Source organism: Hippopotamus amphibius, chromosome 1, assembly GCF_030028045.1.
Source record: "Hippopotamus amphibius kiboko isolate mHipAmp2 chromosome 1, mHipAmp2.hap2, whole genome shotgun sequence".
Classification (NCBI taxonomy): domain Eukaryota; kingdom Metazoa; phylum Chordata; class Mammalia; order Artiodactyla; family Hippopotamidae; genus Hippopotamus; species Hippopotamus amphibius.
Genome location: NC_080186.1, coordinates 132107244 through 132126710, shown reverse-complemented (window position 1 = coordinate 132126710; position 19467 = coordinate 132107244). Strand labels below are relative to the sequence as shown.

The 19467-nt window shown below is 48.9% G+C and overlaps 1 protein-coding gene across 2 annotated transcripts in view; it reads right to left on the bottom strand.

Moving 5' to 3' along the window:
• Positions 1 to 19467, bottom strand: part of STK10 (serine/threonine kinase 10) — a 122426-nt gene that overhangs the window by 82721 nt on the left and 20238 nt on the right. For both annotated transcript variants that reach the window (XM_057729109.1, XM_057729118.1), the window contains exon 2: positions 14484 to 14648. In XM_057729109.1, the coding sequence (XP_057585092.1) occupies positions 14484 to 14648 (165 nt within the window). The remainder of the gene's footprint in view (positions 1 to 14483; positions 14649 to 19467) is intronic.

The window sequence follows — 19467 nt, the reverse complement described above, 5'->3', positions numbered from 1 at the left end:
CACCATACAGAGGAGCGGTCCAGGGCTGTGCCCCTCATTAGATGGACTGACAGATGCACAAGACTAGGAGTGACCGGGGTCACAGGAAACACAGACACATAGCGGGAAGGCCTGCCGGCCTGGTAGGAGACAGAATTTTCAACTAAAATTGTTCACAGTTTGTGGTATATGAGATGGGTCCTCGAGGGACAAGCAGGATTTGAAACCAGGGGGAGAGGGGTGGCGATGTGGAGAGGCGGGCACGGCAGGCAGCGCCAGCGCTGAGCTGCCCACAGGGCCGGGAAGACGGCACAGGGTGGGCCTTCGTGTCCTACTGCATCCCCAAGGGCAGCCCCTAGTCTTCCTTGACTTATCATCTGAGGGACAAAGTCTCCAAGGAACCAAAACACATGAGTACATAAGGTGAGCCCAAGGTTTCAACTCCAGAGTCAGATATACCTGGGTTCCAATTCCGACCCTGACACTGACTAACCTTGGACAAGGAAAGACTTCGGAACAAGGAAGTGCAGAGATCTGAGCCTCGGTTTGCTCATGTATAAAGTGTGGGGAACTACAGGATCTGCCACCTGGGTAGTGAGCAACAGGAACACCCACAGCTCAGGACCTGGCATTCGGCAAGTGTGCTCCAACCGTCAGTAACACCAGAGGCTGTATCCATGTGAAAAACTGAAATGACCAACCCGCATTCAGAGACAAGCCCCCAGCACCAATGGCTGCCCCACGAAAGATTGAGGGAACAGTCTGAGAGCGGCAGAGAGCAGGGTGAAAACGCTGGGTGGGGACTTCCCTGGTGGCGCAGGGCTTAGGAGTCCGCCTGCCAATGCGGGGGACACGGGTGCATTCCCTGGTCCGGGAGGATCCCAGCTGCGCCACAACTACTGAGCCTATGCCCTAGAGCCCGCGTGCCCCAAGTATGGAAGCCCACAAGCCTACAGCCCATGCTCCGCAGCAAGAGAAGCCACCACGATGAGAAGCCCGTGCACAGCAACGGAGACCCAATACAGCCATAAAAAACAAACACACACACGCTGGGTGCCCCGGGCAAGCCCAAGCATCTATCTGTCTATACATCCCACAGTTTCATTTTATTGTCTGCCCCCAACCCCCACCCCACTGCCCCATAGAATGTAAATTCCCAGAGGGCAGGGTTTTGTGTCTGTGCCTTCAGCATCTAAAACAGTGCCTGGCACACAGTTGGTGCTCTGGAAACATCTGTTGGCGAATGAATGAATGCGTGAGTGAGTCAGGGACTAAACCAGTGAATGAATGAATAATGGCTGTCCCACGTGCTCCGGGGAGGTGGGGGCCCAGTCACGTGAGATCCCGGATGTGGAACAGCAGACACAAGTAGGCGTGATCGTGATGGGGATGCAGAGACTCTGCCACAGTGGCAAGTACCGAAGGTTCCATCCACTGACAACACACGTCCAAGGGCTCCTGAGACAGAGACCAGTAGGGGCAGAGCCAGGACGGAGGAAGCGGCCCTCGCTATCCAAGGAAGACAGAAGACAGCCCCTCAGCCCTCAGCACATCCCTCTGTTTCCCCACTTCCCACCCAGGTCTGGGGTTATTTGTTCCCATCAGGGCCAGGCAGGGTGTAAGTGCAGGGAAGCCGCCAGGGCCGGGGTGTGGGCAGATGGGACAGCAGGTAGCCGTCTACGGGGTAGCAGCCCTCAGCCCAGCTCAAAGACACCGCACATGGGAATATGGGCCCCTGTGGCCGGAGCTGCGAACTCTTCAGGCCAAGCCAGATACTCGGATTCCTACATGAAAAACGCCAATTTACAAAAGGTCACACTATTGCAAAACACTAGAAAAAGGCTGCCTTAGGTATATAGCCTGTGGGCTGGGTTTACACGTTTATCTGCCCATCTAGACTGTGAGTAACACACATGACCTGTCCCCTGGGTGCCTGGCATGGGGCTCCTACTGTCCTGCCAGCTGGGGCGAGCTGGGTTTCTAACCCTGGGCCAATAGCTGCGAGATCAGTGTCATCACCCTTCATGTCCAGATGAGGAAACTGAGGCTCAGAGACGTGCCTGGGGTCACCCAGCAGCACAGAGGCAGCCAGATTCCAACCCAGGTCTGGCCAACTCCAAAGCCACTGCTTGATGGACCGAAGGAACGAGGGGCGGGGGGCAGTGAATGGGGATGGGAGGGGCACACCGGAGCGCCACGGAGGGGATGGCAGCTGGCTGATGGGGTCAGGTGATGAACTAAATGCCTGGGGACACGGCAGGCAAATCCCCGGAACACAGAGTCACCCTCGCTCCTGTGAATGTGACACAGAGACCCCAGCCCGGCCATTCCAAGAGCAGGATTCCAGACAAAACCCCACAGTACCCAGCCTGTCTGGCCACAGCTACACGGTTCTACCTGCTTGTGGCTGAGGGTCCACGGCGCCCAAGGTAGAAGCTGGATGGACCCTCACGCCACAGGCCCCTCCCCACCAGACACTGCCAACAAATGGTCTGCAAGACAACGGGCTCCTCAGGGGCACAGAATGTGTCCTCTGCACCATTCTCGGTGATGCCCAGGAATAGTGGGGGTGGCGTGCACTGCAGAGGCGGGAGCCAGGCTGATCTGGATTGGAACCTGAGACAGTCACTCTCTGTCTCTGATCCTCAGTCTTCACATCCACAAAATGGGGGTAACAACGTCTCAATCCCATAGAACTGTGAGGGTTCGGCAAGATAAACATGAAAGGGTCCAGCACAGAGAAAGGTCCCGGCAAAGGCAAGCTATTTGTGTTCTTTTGCTGACTCTTCCCTCTCACCTCCAACCCCCTGCCTCCTGATTCACCCTCCTGACCAAGAAGTCACAAGCTCCTGCACCTGCTTCCCCTCCCTGAGCCTCACTGCACCCTATCTGACCAACAGAACTGGTAAGTAACAATACACTTACCTAGAGGACTGAGAGGGCTGCAGGGAATTTCAAGCGCTTCCCTGGATATGCGTGTGTGTCCCGAAAGTAGGCACCTCTATAGGCCTAATCCAGAAGGACAGCAGGGGTTAGTGAATGCCAGGGACCCCAGGGACACCAGGACCCCAGAGCCCATGGGAGGAGGTCCTGGCCCACAATACTGCCGAGAAGGATGGCCACAGGCCACCCAGCTGACCACGAACCTGGAATTCAGGATTTCAGAGCTATCCGGGTTATGACAAAATACGTCAACTCGGCCCAAAAGGCCTCCTTGAGATCTTCCCTTCCAAGCCCCTGGCATTACAGGCCAGGAAGCAGAGATGCAGGGAAGGGAGAGTGCTTTCTAGGGTCACAGAGAGTTGGTCCCTGATCCGGGAAGACCTCAGGTCCCCTGACTCCAGCCCGGCGCTCCTTCTGCCGCACTGAGTGACTCTCTAAATGCACACAGCACTGTTAGTGACTTTCTGATGTCACATTTTCTTTATAGTTCTGGTATTTTTTAAGGCCAGATATGTAATCTCTGTCAGTGACCAACAGCTACCCCCTGAGCCCAAGGCGAGAAGCCACAGAAACCCTGGCCGGTGACATGCGGTCATGCGAACATGTGTGGACAGTGGGCCCCTCCCATCCACACCCTGCTCTGTGACCCTGGGCCCTGCACTTCCTCTTTGTAGAATGTTCACTTTCAGACAAGAAGTCACACTCGGAAAAGCCTGCCATCACTCCTTCAGGCTCTCTCTCTCTCACAGACACACACACACACACACACACACACACACACACACACACACACACACACTACTTGGTGTATATGTACAGGAAATTCGCAGATGCCTTACAAACCTATTTTTGGATTCCCTAGGCCAGGAGTCCTGGCTTAAATGCCACCAGGTCTGGGGAGCTAACTTATGGGGCAAAGCAGCCCTGCCTATATGAAAAAATGGCATCTTGCACACTTTTCTAAGAATACTGTCCTCTTGGTTATCTGCACTTCCCTCAGTTTCGATAGAGACATGGGATGAGAAATATCTCCTCTTAATTCTACTCTAAGAAAAACAAGAGCAGATATAGAGAACAGACTTGTGGTTGCCAAGGGGAAAGGAAGAATTGGGAGTTTGGGATCAGCAGATGCAAACTATCACATACAGGATGGATAAACAACAAGGTCCTACTTTATAGCACACAGAATTATATTCTATATCCTGTGATAAAGCATAATGGAAAAGAGTAGCAAAAAGAACTTAAATCACTTTGCTGTACAGCAGAAATTAACACAACACTGTAAATCAATGAAATTCTTTGGAAAAGAATGAAACAGTGGCCCATGCCAATGACATACAGCCCCCAGGCTGAGGACTGGGGACATTAGGGACGAGTGAAGCACGAGGCTAATTAGAGAGCAAATGTCCATCTAAGGGGCTGCCGCTGCTCAGCCCCAGGCAACAGCTGCCGCATCTCCAGGCTGTGCAAGAAAAGTCCGAAAGCCAGAACTTTATGTGCCACCTTCTGACAAAATGCTAGCAGCAAACTTCTAAAACCATCTCACGTACCAAACAAAATGTGTCTGTAGGCCCGTTCCAGCAGACACCCTCCACCCCCCAACAAGAGGCCGTAACTGGTAGAGACATGTAGTTCTCAACCAAGGGCGCGTCTGTCCCCCAGGGGACATCTGGCAACATCTGGAGACGTTTATGGTTGTCACACTGAGCGGGGCGATGGGCGTTCTGCTGGCATCCAGTGGGTAGGGGCAGAGACACTGCTGAACATCCTACAACGTACAGGACAGCTCCCCCCACCCCCCAACACAGAAAATGATCCAAACCCTGATGGAGACCAAACAGAGCCCAGAAGGCTTGAAAGCTACTCTGGGGACCATCACGGGAGTTGGGGGCTGAGGGTGGCAAGAGGCCTGCCTCTCCAGCTTACGGCAGCTGCTATCCTCTGTGGCCACAGGACTTCTGTGAAGAATTCAACAGAGGAGGATTCCACAGCTGCAAATGCTGGGAAAGCCCAGGTGTAGACAATGAGAGCTGAGACGTGAGCTGGGGGAGCAAGACTACTGGCCTCTGGGTTGGGAGAGGTGGGTCCAAACCCAGTCTCTCCCCTGAGTGTCCCTGGACAAGTCACTGAGCCCGGCCACCTCAATCCTAAGAGCACCGTCCCCAACCTCTGGCCTTCCAGGCTTGACCAGACCCAAATGCCCCAGCCAAGAGAGTGCCCCCAGCCTGGGCCACATCCCCAGGTAGAGGTCCTGAGACTGGGGCACCACACTGCACCAGGGGAGAGGAGTTCCTCCACTCTGCATGTCCTCCTTTCCAAGCCCGGTCACTGCCGAGCACTGAAGAGACCCGTGGTGACAACCTCCCTCCTAACTGAGGGCTTTGGCAGGCAAAGGGATCGGGCCAGAATGGAACAGAACTGGTTTCTTTTCTTTTATTTCTATTTATGGCAAGTGGGTCCTAGTTTTCCATTTAGGGTAGTGAGACGAAAGTTTCTTTTTCAATAAATGTATTTAATTTCTAAAAAGTGAGTCACCTTAAAAAAATATTAACTATTCCAGAGGTAGTAGAATGAATGAGGTTTGGGAGAGGCAGCCCAAAGGAGAGTGTTACATAAATAAATATTATAGCTACTTAGCTTCGAGAATGACAAGTTCATACCTGGGGGGGAATCCAGGAAGGCTCTCTGACTGTGGAGGCCTTCCATGCAAGCAAAGGAGTCACTGCTTTGTTTGGCAGTCAGCAAGGAGATTCCTGTGCAGATAAACTTGTGCAAAACTTCCTGCCCAGACAAAACTTGGGGGCATAGGGGCTCCTGAACTTGACCTGTGCCAGGTGGTGTGGTGGCTAGGACTGCATGTGCACATGAAAGGCGTTTCCTTACCCTGTGCTGATTCCGTCATCCACCCTAATGTCACCTTTCTTACTGTTTGGGGGTGACATGATCACAGCAAAGCCTCGGGGAGGTTCACCAGGTGAAAGGCAGAAAAGCCAGAAGAGAAGAGGCTGCCAGAAACCAAGGGGTGAAGGTGTAGTGAGAAAGGAACAAAAGGACTGTGAGAGGAGGGGAGAGAGAAGCAATGGCATTAACCAAGCACCCACTTTGTGCCAGACACTGCTGCCCATGCCCAATGGGCACTTAATCCTTACAATGGGATAGGTTTTGTTACCGTCATCCCACTTTAGAGATAAAGAGCTAGAGACTCAGAGGTTAGCTAAGATCTCAACTGGTGCCACAAGCCAGGACTGGTCCTAGTTTCTCCATTGCAGGGCAGGGAAGACAATGCATGAGACAGACATGGAGAAGAATCAGAGGAACTCAGAGACTAATCAGACTAATGGCTGAGGAAGAGGGCAGACATTGGCCTGCTTCAAACCCTGAAGAGGTTTCCCAACATCTACAATAAGACCACAATCCCTACCTCAACCCCACCTCCTACCATTCCCACCCCACCCCAGGCACACTGGCCCCTCGCTGCCTTTGAATGCAGTAAGCATGCTCTCACCTCAGGGCCCTTGCACTTGCTGTCCCATTGATCTTCCCTTGACTGGGTCCTTCTCAAACATCACCTCCTCAGAGAGGCCTCCTGCTGACCATGCATGGAAGGCGGCTTGCCCTATCACAAGGCCACACCTCTGATCTCATATACATCATGGTCTTTATCATGACCTTAATTTTATGCATTTACGTGCTTACTGGCTATCTTCCCCACCAGACTGTAAGCTCCATGAGCACGAGAACTGGAACTCTTGTTCACTACTGGATCCCCAGCCCCTAGAACAGGGCCTAGCACACAGCAGGTGCTCAGCAGTAAGTGTTCAAGGCCATGGACAACCTGGTCTCCTTTCATACGGTTCTCTGCCTCTCTTCTTTTATCGTCCTCCAGCCACAACAAATTTTGTCTGGTCCTTTACAGGCTTCACTGGCTCCTGCCTCAGGGCCTTTGCACTTCCTACTCCCTCTACCTGGAACTTTCCACCTCTGAAATTTTTGCAGGTCGGCCCTGCATCCTTCCTTTGGGGCCTCAGCTAAAAGGTCACCTCATGAGAAAGGCCGTCCCTATCCATCCTATTTAAAGCACCTGACCCCCCACCCCAGGAACCTCTATCACATTTCCCAGGTTATTTTTCTTTCACACACTTATCACTTGCTGAAGTCGTCTCATTTACTTCTTTATTTGCTTCCATAATGTCTGCTTCTACCACTAGACTCTGAGCCCAGTGAGGCCAGGGACCGGGCCAGTCTTGATCATTTCTGTATCCTCAGGGCTGGAAGAGGGCTGGTCACAAATAAGAAATTCAACAGACACTTGTTTACATGAATAAACATATGGTGTCACAGGGCTGTGGTCTCACAGGGCTGCAAGCTTAATTTCCCCAGGACGACCCAAGCTTCTAGAGACAGGAGCCAGAAGTCCCGGGGTGAACAGGTAACAGATCAAGACATTAGGTTCGCTGTCCTGTCAAAAAGGCTGAGGGAAACCAGAGGTCAGGAAGCAATCAGAGGAGCTGATTTGAAATCCTCACAGCCTGCGAAGCAGGACTCCACCGCCACCTTCACTTTTCAGCCAGATTCAGCTTGAGGGGCAGGAAGATTCCTCCTCTCCTCCTCGCAAGCTACCAACAGCCGGAGAATTGCTTCCGTCAAAAGCAAGGACAATGTCAGCCCCAGGGTGTGCCCCGTGGGCTGCAGGGGCCCCACTGCCTTCAGTCTCCCCAGGGAAGAGCTGGCCCCCAAGCGGAGGGGGTCTGCCTGGACCTCCACTGCCTCCCCTGCTCTGGACCAGCCCTGCCGGAGCAAAGGCAGGGTCCTGTCTACCAGAGGGGGGAGACCCCAAGGCGTGACAGCACTAAATTGTGACTGCCAAGAAGAGAGAAAACTGAGGAGCAGAGAGAAGAGGAAGAGGAGGTAAGTTCCACCTAGAGATACGGGGGAAGAATTTCAAAGGCCTCAGGGAGGAAGCGATGCTCCTGCTGACTCCGCAGGGGGCAATGTGGGAGGCCTGCCTGGAAGAAGGCACTAGGTGAACATAGCCTGGAGGCGCCACCTGCAAGAAGCTTGGAACAGCTGGAGAAGAGAGGCCTGGGAAGATATTGACAGATGGACTATAATTGGCCTGTGCACCAGGTAACAGGTTTGGAATGTATTCTGGAGAGCTGTGGAAGGGCTTTTCTTAGGGCAGTGTGACACGAGGTCACGCATCCCCTCTGACATCTGTATGTCTGGGCTTGTGACTAATTCACTGTGACTTTGGGTACATTCCAGACCCTCTCTGGTCCACAGTTGTCTCATCTTTCAAATGAGATGTTGGCTGCATGACATCCAGCTGTAGCATTCTGTGGTTCAGTCAAACTCCTCTGGTCTGGCTCCAAGGGTGTGCCGACGTCAGCTTTCACTGATTGTTAAATTTTCAGGAATTTTCGTAAGCCGGTAACATAACCATTGTTTAAAACTAAGTTATGTAACCTTATTATTTTTAAGTTGTATTAAAAACAACAAAGATGATAAACTCAAAACTCATGACTTCCCTAGTTATTTTAGCACATTCTACTGTTATCTCTACTCTTGAAGTTATTTACATCTATCGTATCTGTATGGCAGAAATAACTTCATCATGGAGTGCTACAGCATCTCTTTCCAGCTCTGTGTTAGTGACATTTTGTTTTAGCTTAAAATTGACCATGGTAGGAATACACCACAGAAACTGGAAGATGCTATAAACCAGGGCTGTTCTTTCCAGAGAGACAACTGTTAAACATTTGTCATTTTGTCACTCTGTCTCTGTCTCATTCCCAGAAGACGTGCAGGAAAAGAGACCCAACCCTTGAAAGACTTTCCCAGAGGCCAAAATCTGACTCAGGGCTAGGGGTGGGGGATGGGGGATGGGACTGTTGCAGGGAAGGGCAGTTATAAACCAAAGGAAATTCATGAGGTCAGCCCAGGGTTTCCCGCATTTGCTTATTTGGGGGGACTGCATGTATCTTCAGAGCTGCACTGTCTACACTGTCTAACACAGTAGCCACTAACAACACGTGGCTCTTGAGCACTTGAAATGTGGCTAGTGTAGAACTATATATATCATTTTATTCACTTTTTTTTAAAATTTATTTATTGGCTGTGTTGGGTCTTCGTTACTGCATGCAGGCTTTCTCTAGTTGCTGCGACCGGGAGCTACTCTTTGTTGTGGTTCGCGGGCTCCTCATTGCCAAGTCTTCTCTTGTTGCGGAGCATGGGCTCTAGGCATGTGGGCTTCAGTAGTTGTGGCACGTGGGCTCAACAGTTGTGGCTCCCGGGCTCTAGAGCGCAGGCTCACTAGTTACAGTACACAGGCTTAGCTGCTCCATGGCATGTGGGACCTTCCTGAAGCAGGGATCGAACCCATGTCTCCCGCATTGGCAGGCGGATTCTTAACCACTGTGCCACCTAGGAAGCCCTTATTCACTTTTAATTAAATTTTAAAACTGATACTCGATTCTATTATTGGGATACATTTAAGAATGCTGGAACAGAGACTTCCCCGGTGGCGCAGTGGTTAAGAATCTGCCTGCCAATGCAGGGGACACGAGTTGAAGCCCTGGTCGAGGAAGATCCCACATGCCGCAGAGCAACTAATCTCGTGCGCCACAACTCCTGAGCCTGTTGTGCTGCAACTACTGAAGCCCGCGTGCCTAGAGCCCATACTCGACAATGAGAAGCCTCTGCAATAAGAAGCCCGTGCACCGCAACAAAGAGTAGCCCTCGTTCACCACAACTAGAGAAAGCCCGTCCTCAGCAATGAAGACCCAACACAGACAAAAATAAATAAATAAATCTAACAAAAAAAAAAAGAATATTGGAATCTATGCGATGTGAATCTACTTTTTCACCTGTAAATTTTATGACATCTAAATACAGATCATGCACTTCTGATGAAAATTTAGCTTCTGAATTGAGGTTGTGCTATCAGCATGCATCACATACTGGATTTGAAGGCTTAGAAGGGAAAAAAAGGAAAAATATCTTAATAATAATTTTTATATCAATGACATCAGAATGATAATGTTTTATATACTAGGTTAAATAAATTATATTATTTAAATTAATTTCATCAGTTTATTTTTGCTTTAATGTGGCACTTAGAAAATTTTTAGGGAACTCCCTGATGGTCCAGTGGTTAGGAATCCATATTTTCACTGCCGAGGGCCTGGATTCAATACCTGGTCGGGGAACTAAGGTTCCACAAGCCAAGCAGTGTAGAAAAAAAAAAAAAATTTTAAATTACATATATGGCTCACGTTATATTTCTATTGGATGGTGCTGGTTTAGAATATTTTGGGTTGTTTTCTTCCCCCACTTGCACCATTTGATATTCAAAAGCAGAAGTGGTCATAAGAAACCGTTAGAAGGATTTTGCGAAGATTACAAATTCTAGAAGAAAATGAGCTAATGTTGTCAGATTGCAGGTGGGGTGATTTTGTGAGTGACCTCCACCCTATCCGGGGAAAGCCCGTCCCTGGCTGCCACGGCTGGGGAAGAGGCCCAGGACACCTGGGCAACAGTCAATTTCTCATCCCAAAGCCCAGCCTATGAGAGTGGACCCCAGGCCAGGGCTGATTTTGTCAAAGACACCCACATGGAAAAGTTGGCTCCTGGGGCCACACAGGTATTCTGTGTGGCCCCAGGGCCTGGTCACAAAATGGGGCCAAGAATCACTACACAGAAGGAAAGAACCCAAAAGCTGGTGCACCTTCAACCTTGTGTCTCAGAATGAGACTCCTCCCTTCCACACTTCTGTACATGCTGTCCCTCAGACTGCTTTTCCTTCTCTTATCCCTTGGAGAACTCCTATGCATCCTTCAAGATCCAATTCAAATGTTCCCTCCTCTGAACCCTTTCCTGACCAAAGGATGTTCCCATCTCACATCCTTGGACTTCTGGCCTAGTCTATTCTTAACATTTCCTGGTCGGCCTCAGTGATTTCACTCCTGCCCCCTCAAATGTGATTTTTTTCTAATACACAAAATTTGTCTCTCTCCCTGTGGGACTGCCACTGGGTCCCTATTACCTAAAGCAATAGTTCTCAAACTTAGACAAGCATCAGAGTTACCTAGAAGACACCTTAAAACAGATGGTTACACAACATTGTAAATCAACTATACTCCAATTTTAAAAAAAAGATGGCTGAGCCCTATTCCAGAGTTTCTGATTCAGCAAGTCTGGGCTGGGACCTAATATTTTGCATTTCTAGCAAGGTCCCAGGTGCTGCTGCTGCTGCTACCACTGGTCTGAGAGGCTGTACTTTGAGAACCACTGATCTATTAAAAGATCAAGTGCAAACTCTTCACACCTTGGCATTCAAGGCCCTCCACAACACTGCCCCCAATGACTGCCTCATCTTTCACCAAGTGCTGTCCCAAACCTAGTCTACCATGACCCAAACATGCCACACCTACCCCGCCTCCACACCACTGCCCATACGGATCCTCCTGCTTGAAACTCTATCCGTCTTGATCCACCAGTTCCAGGCCCACCTTCCTTGATTTCACAATATCTAGAAGCCAAATCTTCAAAAATGAGGACATGGCACCTTTAAGAGTCTACAAAGTAACAAACATGGGCTGTAGGGGCAAGTACAAAAGAGGAAGGTGAGAAATGATTTTGGCCATAGAAAAGGCCTGGATAAGAATAACAGCCTAAAGTGACAACTTTGGGACAGAAAATTCTGGTGTATCTATTTAAACAACCTCATCACAGTCACTGTCTAGTTACAAATTGTCCTTTTTCTCCACCGGGTTTTCCAGCTCTGCTACTTTCTTGCTGTGTGGCCTGGTGGGGGTGGGGAACTTAGTATCTTTGTTTCTCACTTTCAACCCTAAGATGAGGATAAAGCAACAACCTCAAAGACTGAAGATTAAATGACATAATGCAAGTAAAATGCACAGCAAAAGGCCCAGCATATGGTAAGTCTTCATAAATGTTAGCTGTTGTAGGTATTATCTTTGGACTTGAGAAAGTAATGAACTTGGTATCCAGCCGCAAACAGTAAAGATGTTTTGCTTGATGGGTATGAAATCAGCAATCCAACAAAGTTTGTGTGGATGGATAGCAGGGTAGATGGATGGATGGATGGATGGATGGATGGATGGATGGACGGACGGACGGATGGATGGGTGGGGGTGTGTGTGTTGTGGGTAAGTGGTTAGATGGGAAAACTCATTTGCATAATATAAAAAGTGGCTCTGTGAGGCCGGTTTGGCAAGAGACATTTAAAAATCTTAAAAATTCTCCTAAAGAGATTCTCAGGCAAGAACACAAAAATTCAAAGATGTCCATCACCAAGTTGCTTATAACAGCAATTAAAAAAAAAAAAAAAAAAAAAAAACAGCAGCCTAAATGCTTAATAGTCAGAAGATAGAATTCTATAACAAAAGAAAAAATGAAGATGCAGGTGTTTCCCTAAGACATGAAAAGTTGCTCTTAATATATCTTAAATAAAAAGAGTAAAAAGTGAAGTGACAAGTCTGGTGTAAGTGCATCTTTTTTTAAAAAACTATGAGTGTGTGTATATATAGAAAAAGTCTAGAAAAATATATTCCAAATGTTATCGGTGGTTATCTTTGGTGTAAAGATTTGGATGGTGTTCATCTTTTTTTTTTGCTTTTGCTTTTCTATATACTCTCATTTTTCTCTGATAGCCATATACTTTAAAATTTGTCTAATTTCTTAAAAGAAGAAAAAACTTTTTAGAAGGCAGTTCCATGAATCAAGACAGAAGAAATGCATAGGCTCAGCTTCCTGGGCAAGGAGCTTGCCCTCTCTGTGTGTCGGTCCCCTCCCCTTTGGAAAACGGTGACCAGTCTCCCTGCCTGGCTCACCTCCCAACATGCCTGGAGACAGTGGATGAGGATGGGCTTTGAAATCCACAGCGGACAGTAGGGTGATGGTGATTTTATCCCCCCCCCCCAGTGACATCTAGGAGACCCCCCAAGAAGATACTCAGAGAAGCAAAGGAAAGCTGGCCTCCATTGCAGGGGGCAACCAGTTTTAGTGGACCGAGCTCTGGGCGGGGCTGAGAAGCAAAGTTCTCACCCACTGGCTTCCTTCATTTTTGTGAAATGAAAGGGATGAACTTTGACAGTGGTTTCTAAACCACTCCTTTGGTTTTCTTAAATAACAGGATCCCTGTCTTAAACGAAACACAGATTTCCCCAATCAAGCATCAGTAGCTCTGTTCCTCAAAATCAGGCATTCTGTGCAAAAAGGATCAACGTGGAGTCTATTTACCATTATTTCAAATGGGAAAAATTATAAAGCATGACATGCCAACTCCAAACTCCCCACTAATTTCCTAAAATGTAACTAACACATAGTTAGAGTGTAACTAATACTCTCCCTATACATGATAAACTCTCATGATAGCAGGTTCAATGCTTAAAACATACCCTCTTGGGAATTACCTGGCAGTCCAGTGGTTAAGACTAGGTGCTTTCACTTCCATGGGCCCAGGTTCAGTTCCTGGTCAGGGAAGTAAGATCCTCCATGCCACGTAAAAAATAAACAAATTAATTTTTTAAAAAAATCCTCTTCTGACCACCAAATCATTATTAACAACCAGTAATGCGGTGGCAAGAGCCTGGGCCTCGCTCTCAGATCTGGCGCACGCCGACCCTGGCTCCCTCTGCAAACCGTCTACGTGTGATTCTGACAGTCTTCCAATTACATCTAGAATTCACGAGACTTTTCCTGCATATCATTTTGTTACAAATGTTATGCTGAGTTTTCGGGACATAAATATGATGTTTTGCAGGCACAATATTGGCTGAAAAGAGGGGTTTGGAGACACGTACCTTCTAGAATTTTGGGTTTTATAAACTGAGAGGCATTAATACTAGAAGAATGTCAGTGGGGGAGCCAGCCTGCAGGGCAGGCTCCATGAAAACCGGGGCACCCCGGAATTCCTCTAAGTGTGATGCTGAGTTGGGAAGATGGGGCTTAAAGCTGCACCCGCACAGTGTACCTCAAAATATGAGGTTACTGACAGAGAGTGGGGGCAATTAAAGAGCCCCCTTTAGTGCTGCCATTGAGAGGAATCCCCTTGGAGCAGCCGCACCAGTGGTAGTCACGATGCCACCACAAGAGATGATAAAACAGCTCAGACTCACAGAGCTCTGACATGTGCCAGCTACTCTTCCAAGCACCCATCACGAATTAACTCATTTAATCCCCAGAACAACTCAATGAGCTAGGTAGTGTTACCATCCCCATCTTACAGATGGGGAAACTGAGGCATGGAGAGGTTAAGAACTTGCGTAGGGCTATCCAAGCAGCACTGGGATGCGAGGCCAGGCAGTAGAACTTCAGATTTCCTGCCCACTCCAAACCACTACCCCAGCCCCCCAAAGTGGGGAGGCTCTGCAGAAAGGGGAGGGCAGGGGACCCAGAGCCCCTGACTTCACCTTGTCCTCGCCCCAGCCCTCGCCCTCGAAGCAGAAGCTGAGAAAGAGAGGAGGCCCTTAGAACCAGGCAGGGTCCGGTGGCACCAGGCTATGGGAGCCGGGGGGGGCAGGCGGTGGCAGCCTTACCCACAGCTTCCCATCATAGTAGTAGGCTCCCAGGAGCTTCACGATGTAGGGGTGGTCACAGGTGGCCAGGATCTCGATCTCCACGATGTAGTCTTCCAGCTCCTCCTCACTCTTGGTCTCAATTACTTTGGCAGCAGCCAAGGCACCCGTCTCCTTGTTCTTGGCCTGTAAAGTGGAGACACAGAAGGTCAGCAGGCATGGTCGGCAGGAAGCTGACCCCTGGAGGCCAGTTCCGAGAGGCCCGCGTGTGTGGGAGACAGAGGCCGGATGCCCAGATGTGGATAAGAGGCTGAAGCAGGAGGTACGCTGTTCTCAACAATGGCCAGTGCTTGCTCATGATGTCAGCACAGGGGGACATGCATGGGAAACAATGTTCTGTGGTTAATACGAAATTAATACACCCATATATGGGATAAATAAAAATACAAGGACAGCATAGATCTAGAAACAACAACATGGAAAGAACTGTTGGTTGTTCAGTAAAAGATCCAAGTCACAACAATAAAAGTGGTATGATGCTTTTCACACACAAAAATGGAAAACTACTCTTTTATAAATGCTCACACATGAACATAAATGCATGGAAAACTCTGGAGAGATACTGCCTGATGGCGGGCTGGGCAGGAGCCTGAAATGAGGACAGATTCAAAGGACACTTTCACTCTCTCTGTATTGTTTTAAAATGTTAATAGAATGTTTCACACATTTATTTGCATCATTTCACATACATTAAAAGTAAAATGAGGAACTTCCCTGGTGGCGCAGTGGTTAAGACCCTGCACTCCCAATGCACAGGACCCCAGTTCGATCCCCGGTCAGGGAACTAGATTCCACATGCATTCCACAACTAAGAGTTCTCATGCCACAATTAAGGAACCCGTGTGCTGCAACAAAGGAGCCCACCTGCCACAACTAAGGAGCTGGCAAGCTGCAACTAAGGAGCCCGCAAGTCACAACTAAGACCCAGTGCAACCAAATAAATAAATAAATATTCTTAAAAAAGTAAAATGAAATGGGTTTTTAGTGCTCACCAATTACAGTGGAAGTGGTTCCTATATGCATTTCAGCTGGTCATAACAATGGCTCCTTATTTGATGAAAAAAAGAGAATTTCGCACCTATGAGGATAGCTATAATTTTTTAAAAATGGAAAATAAGTGTTCGTGAGGATGTGGAAAAATTGGTACCTTTGTGCATTGCCAGTGGGCATGTAAAATGGTGCTGCCACAGTGGAAAAGAGTTTGGCAGTTTCACAAAAAGTTAAACATAGAACTACCATGTGGCCCGGCAGTTGCACTCAGGTGTATTTGCAAAAGAACTGAAAGCAGGGATTGGAGCAGTACCTGTAACTAATGTTCAGAGCAGCACTATTCACAAGAGCCAAAAGGTGGAAACAACCCAAGTGTCCATCAGCAGATGAATGAGTAAACAAAATGGGATAGAGTCAGCCCTCCCATATCCCTGGATTCCACATCCTCAGATTCAACCAACTGCAGATCAAAAATATTCAGAAAAAAAATCAGAAAGTTCCAAAACGCAAAGCTTGAATTTGCCACGTGCCCGGCAACTATCTGCATAGCATCTACATCATATTTACAACTATTCACACAGCATTTACATAGACTTAGGTATCATAAGTAATCTACAGATGGTTTAAAGTGTACAGGAGGATATGCATAACTTATATGCAAATACTAGGCCACTTTACAAAAGGGACTTGAGCATCCATGAATTTTGGTATCTGTGGAGGCAGCAGGGGAGGGGGGTGTCCTGGAATCAATCCTCCTGGGATACCGAGGGAGAACTATATATATATTCAATGGAATATAATTCAGTCTTAAAAATGAAGGAAATTCTGGGACTTCCTAGGTAGCGCAATGATTAAGAATTCGCCTGCCAATGCAGAGGACATGGGTTCGATCCCTGTTCCAGGAAGATCCCACATGCCGCGGGGCAACTAAGCCCGTGTGCCACAACTATTGAGCCTGCGCGCTACAGCCTGTGAGCCACAACTATTGAGCCCGTGTGCCATAACTACTGAAGCCCACGCACCTAGAGCCTGTGCTCCACAACAAGAGAAGCCACCACAATGATGAGCCTGCACACCAAAATGAAGAGTAGCCCCCGCTCTTGGCAGCTAGAGAAAGCCCGTGTGCAGCAACGAAGACACAACGTAGCCAATAAATTAATTAATTAATTAAAAAATGAAGGAAATTCTGATGTAAGCTACCACAAGGATGAACCTGGAGGACATGATGCTAAGTGAAATAAGCCAGTCACAAAGGACAGATATTGCACAATTCCACTTAAATGAGGTACCTAGAGTAGTCAAGTTCATAGAGACAGAAAGTAGCATAGGGGCTGGTTTCCAGTGGGAATGGATACAGAGTTTCTGTTGGGGATGACGAGAAAGTTCTGGAAACGGACGGTGGAGAAGGCTGCACAAACATTGTGAACGTACATAACGCCACTGAATCGTACATTTAGAATTCGCTAAAACGGTCAATTTTATGTTACGCATATTTCACCACAATTTAAAAAACTGAGAGCGAGAGAGAACTAACCATGTAAGTAGCACTAGCAGTTTCACACACGATGAGCTGGTGCCCAGGAAAACGGTGCAGGGCCCACAGCTTCCCGGGTGGTCCCGTGAGCCTCGGGGCCGCTGCTGGGAGCACCACCCGCCGTGCCGCTGTTGGGGCAGGGGGTCCCGGAGTTAAAAGAGAGCACGCTTTCCTACAACACGGGCCCAAAAGCCAGCTGCTCGTCCACAGCCTCTGAACAGCAGTCTGGTGGAAAGCGTGGAGAAAAGGGCCGCCCTGGACTCCACCGTGGTGCCTACTCGAGGACACCATCACGTGCCACTCACCTAACAGGACAGCTCTGCCACCTGATCCGCTGGAAACACCAATGGCCGAGTGGCTCCTGCATGCCCTGTACCCCCGTGGATGACAACAGGCATTCACATCACCTCACATGAACCCTATTCTACGGACTTAGAGAGGAGATGGGGCTGGAACTAGGCAGGCAGCACCAGAATTTGAATCTGGGTCCTCTAACTTTCAAGACTCTGTGCGCTTTCCACTACTGTACAAGGTCCCCCTGTCATTCCAGAACTCGGGAGCCTCTGAGACCAGGTGCCAACAGACAAGAGCACCCCCAGGCCAGCCCTGCACAGGGCACCCGTGAGGCAGAGACACAGTGACCCTCCTCCTGGCCTCTAGGGGCTCAAGGGCCAGCTGGGGAGACCCACCCTCCACTGCCTGTGGTGAGACAGCAAGCTGATGGGGCGTGGGGGATGGAAACCGGGAGGGGGCACCAAGCCCCACTAGGGAACCTTCTGGAAGGGAGTGATGCAAATAGGCAATTTATATGCTCATTTGTAAATTTATTCCCAGTTAATGTAAATGTTTCTATTAACTGAGCTGCAAAGTCCCCAGGTCCCGCACTGTGACAATCATGGTATCACATTTATTGAGGGCCCACTCTGCACAGGACACCGGTGCACACTTCAACATGTGCTAGCTCATCTATCTCCTCAACCACCCGACCACGCAGGTGAGCTTATTGTCACGCATACAGATGAGGAGACTGAGACAGGGTCCCAGCGACTTGGCTGACAGAGCTGAGCTGGAATGCTGGCAACCCCGCTCCCGGGTCTGCACTCTTGGTGGACACATGGTCTGTGGAAACTTCCACATCCGGCCGAGGAGCTCAGTTCAGGGAAGGGAATTTCATGTGCGGCCATTCCCCTGAGGTCAGTCCCTGTCCTAGAATTCACCCTGTTTACTCGGCCCTACCTGGGTCCTCCCCTCTGAACTCAGTTTTGCAAGCTTGTTCAAAATGCCTTAGAAACAGCGATTAAGCAATCAGGCTCTCTCTCTCTCTGTGTGTCACACACACACACACACACACACACACACACACACACACACACTCAACTAAGGACGTGCCTGACCTCTCATTTCTTGTAAGGCTGATTTTCCTCTGTCCCACTAGAGGACGGTCAAAGCATCCTTTCAAATATTACTAAGCCATAAAAAGGAATGAAATTGAGTTATTTGTAACGAGGTGAATGGACTTAGAGTGTCATACAGAGTGAAGTCAGAAAGAGAAAAACAAATACTGTATGCTAATGCATCTATATGGAATCTAGAAAAATGGTACTGATGAACCTAGTGGCAGAGCAGGAATAAAGACACAGACGTAGAGAACAGACTAGAGAACACGGGGAGGGCAGAGGACGGGAAGGGGAGGATGGGACGTAGTGAGAGAGCAGCACTGACATATACACATTACCAAATGTAAAATAGCTAGCTAGTGGGAAGCTGCTGCATACACAAGGAGATAAGCTTGGTCCTTGGTGACAACCTAGAGGTGTGGAAAGTGAGGGCGGGAGGGAGGCTCATGAAGGAGGGGATATGGGGATATATGTATAAATACAGCTGATTCACTTTGTTGTACAACAGAAATTAACACAACACTGTAAAGCAATTATACTCCAATAAAGATGCATTTAAAAAAAAAGCATCCTTTCACATTGTACAGCACTCGTGCTCCTCCCTCTCTCCAAATACAGAAGAGAAGTTAAGGCCCACTCTGCTCCTTTACAGAGAAGAGGGTAGCGGGCTTAGTGGGTGGCCAGAGCTAGGGCCAGGTGACTGAGGCAACCACCCTGTGACCAAGCCCTCCCAGCCCCCAGCCACACCAGCACAGGGAGAGCTGAGCTGGGCAAAGGCTACCCTTCACTTATTCACCTTTCACTCCTGAGAGCTGGTAAAGGAGGCTGCAGCCACCTTTTCCTGGGTTTCCTTAAAAGGACTGTTTTCTCCTGAAGGTAGGGGAGGCCCAGGCGGGGACTGTTTTCCAGGAATGCACAAAACCTGTCTTGCCCTCCACCCTGAAAGGCAGCACTGACCACAGGGCCCAGCCTCTGGCGGGATGCCAACATCAACACTGAGGAACACCCGCCACTCAGCACCTTA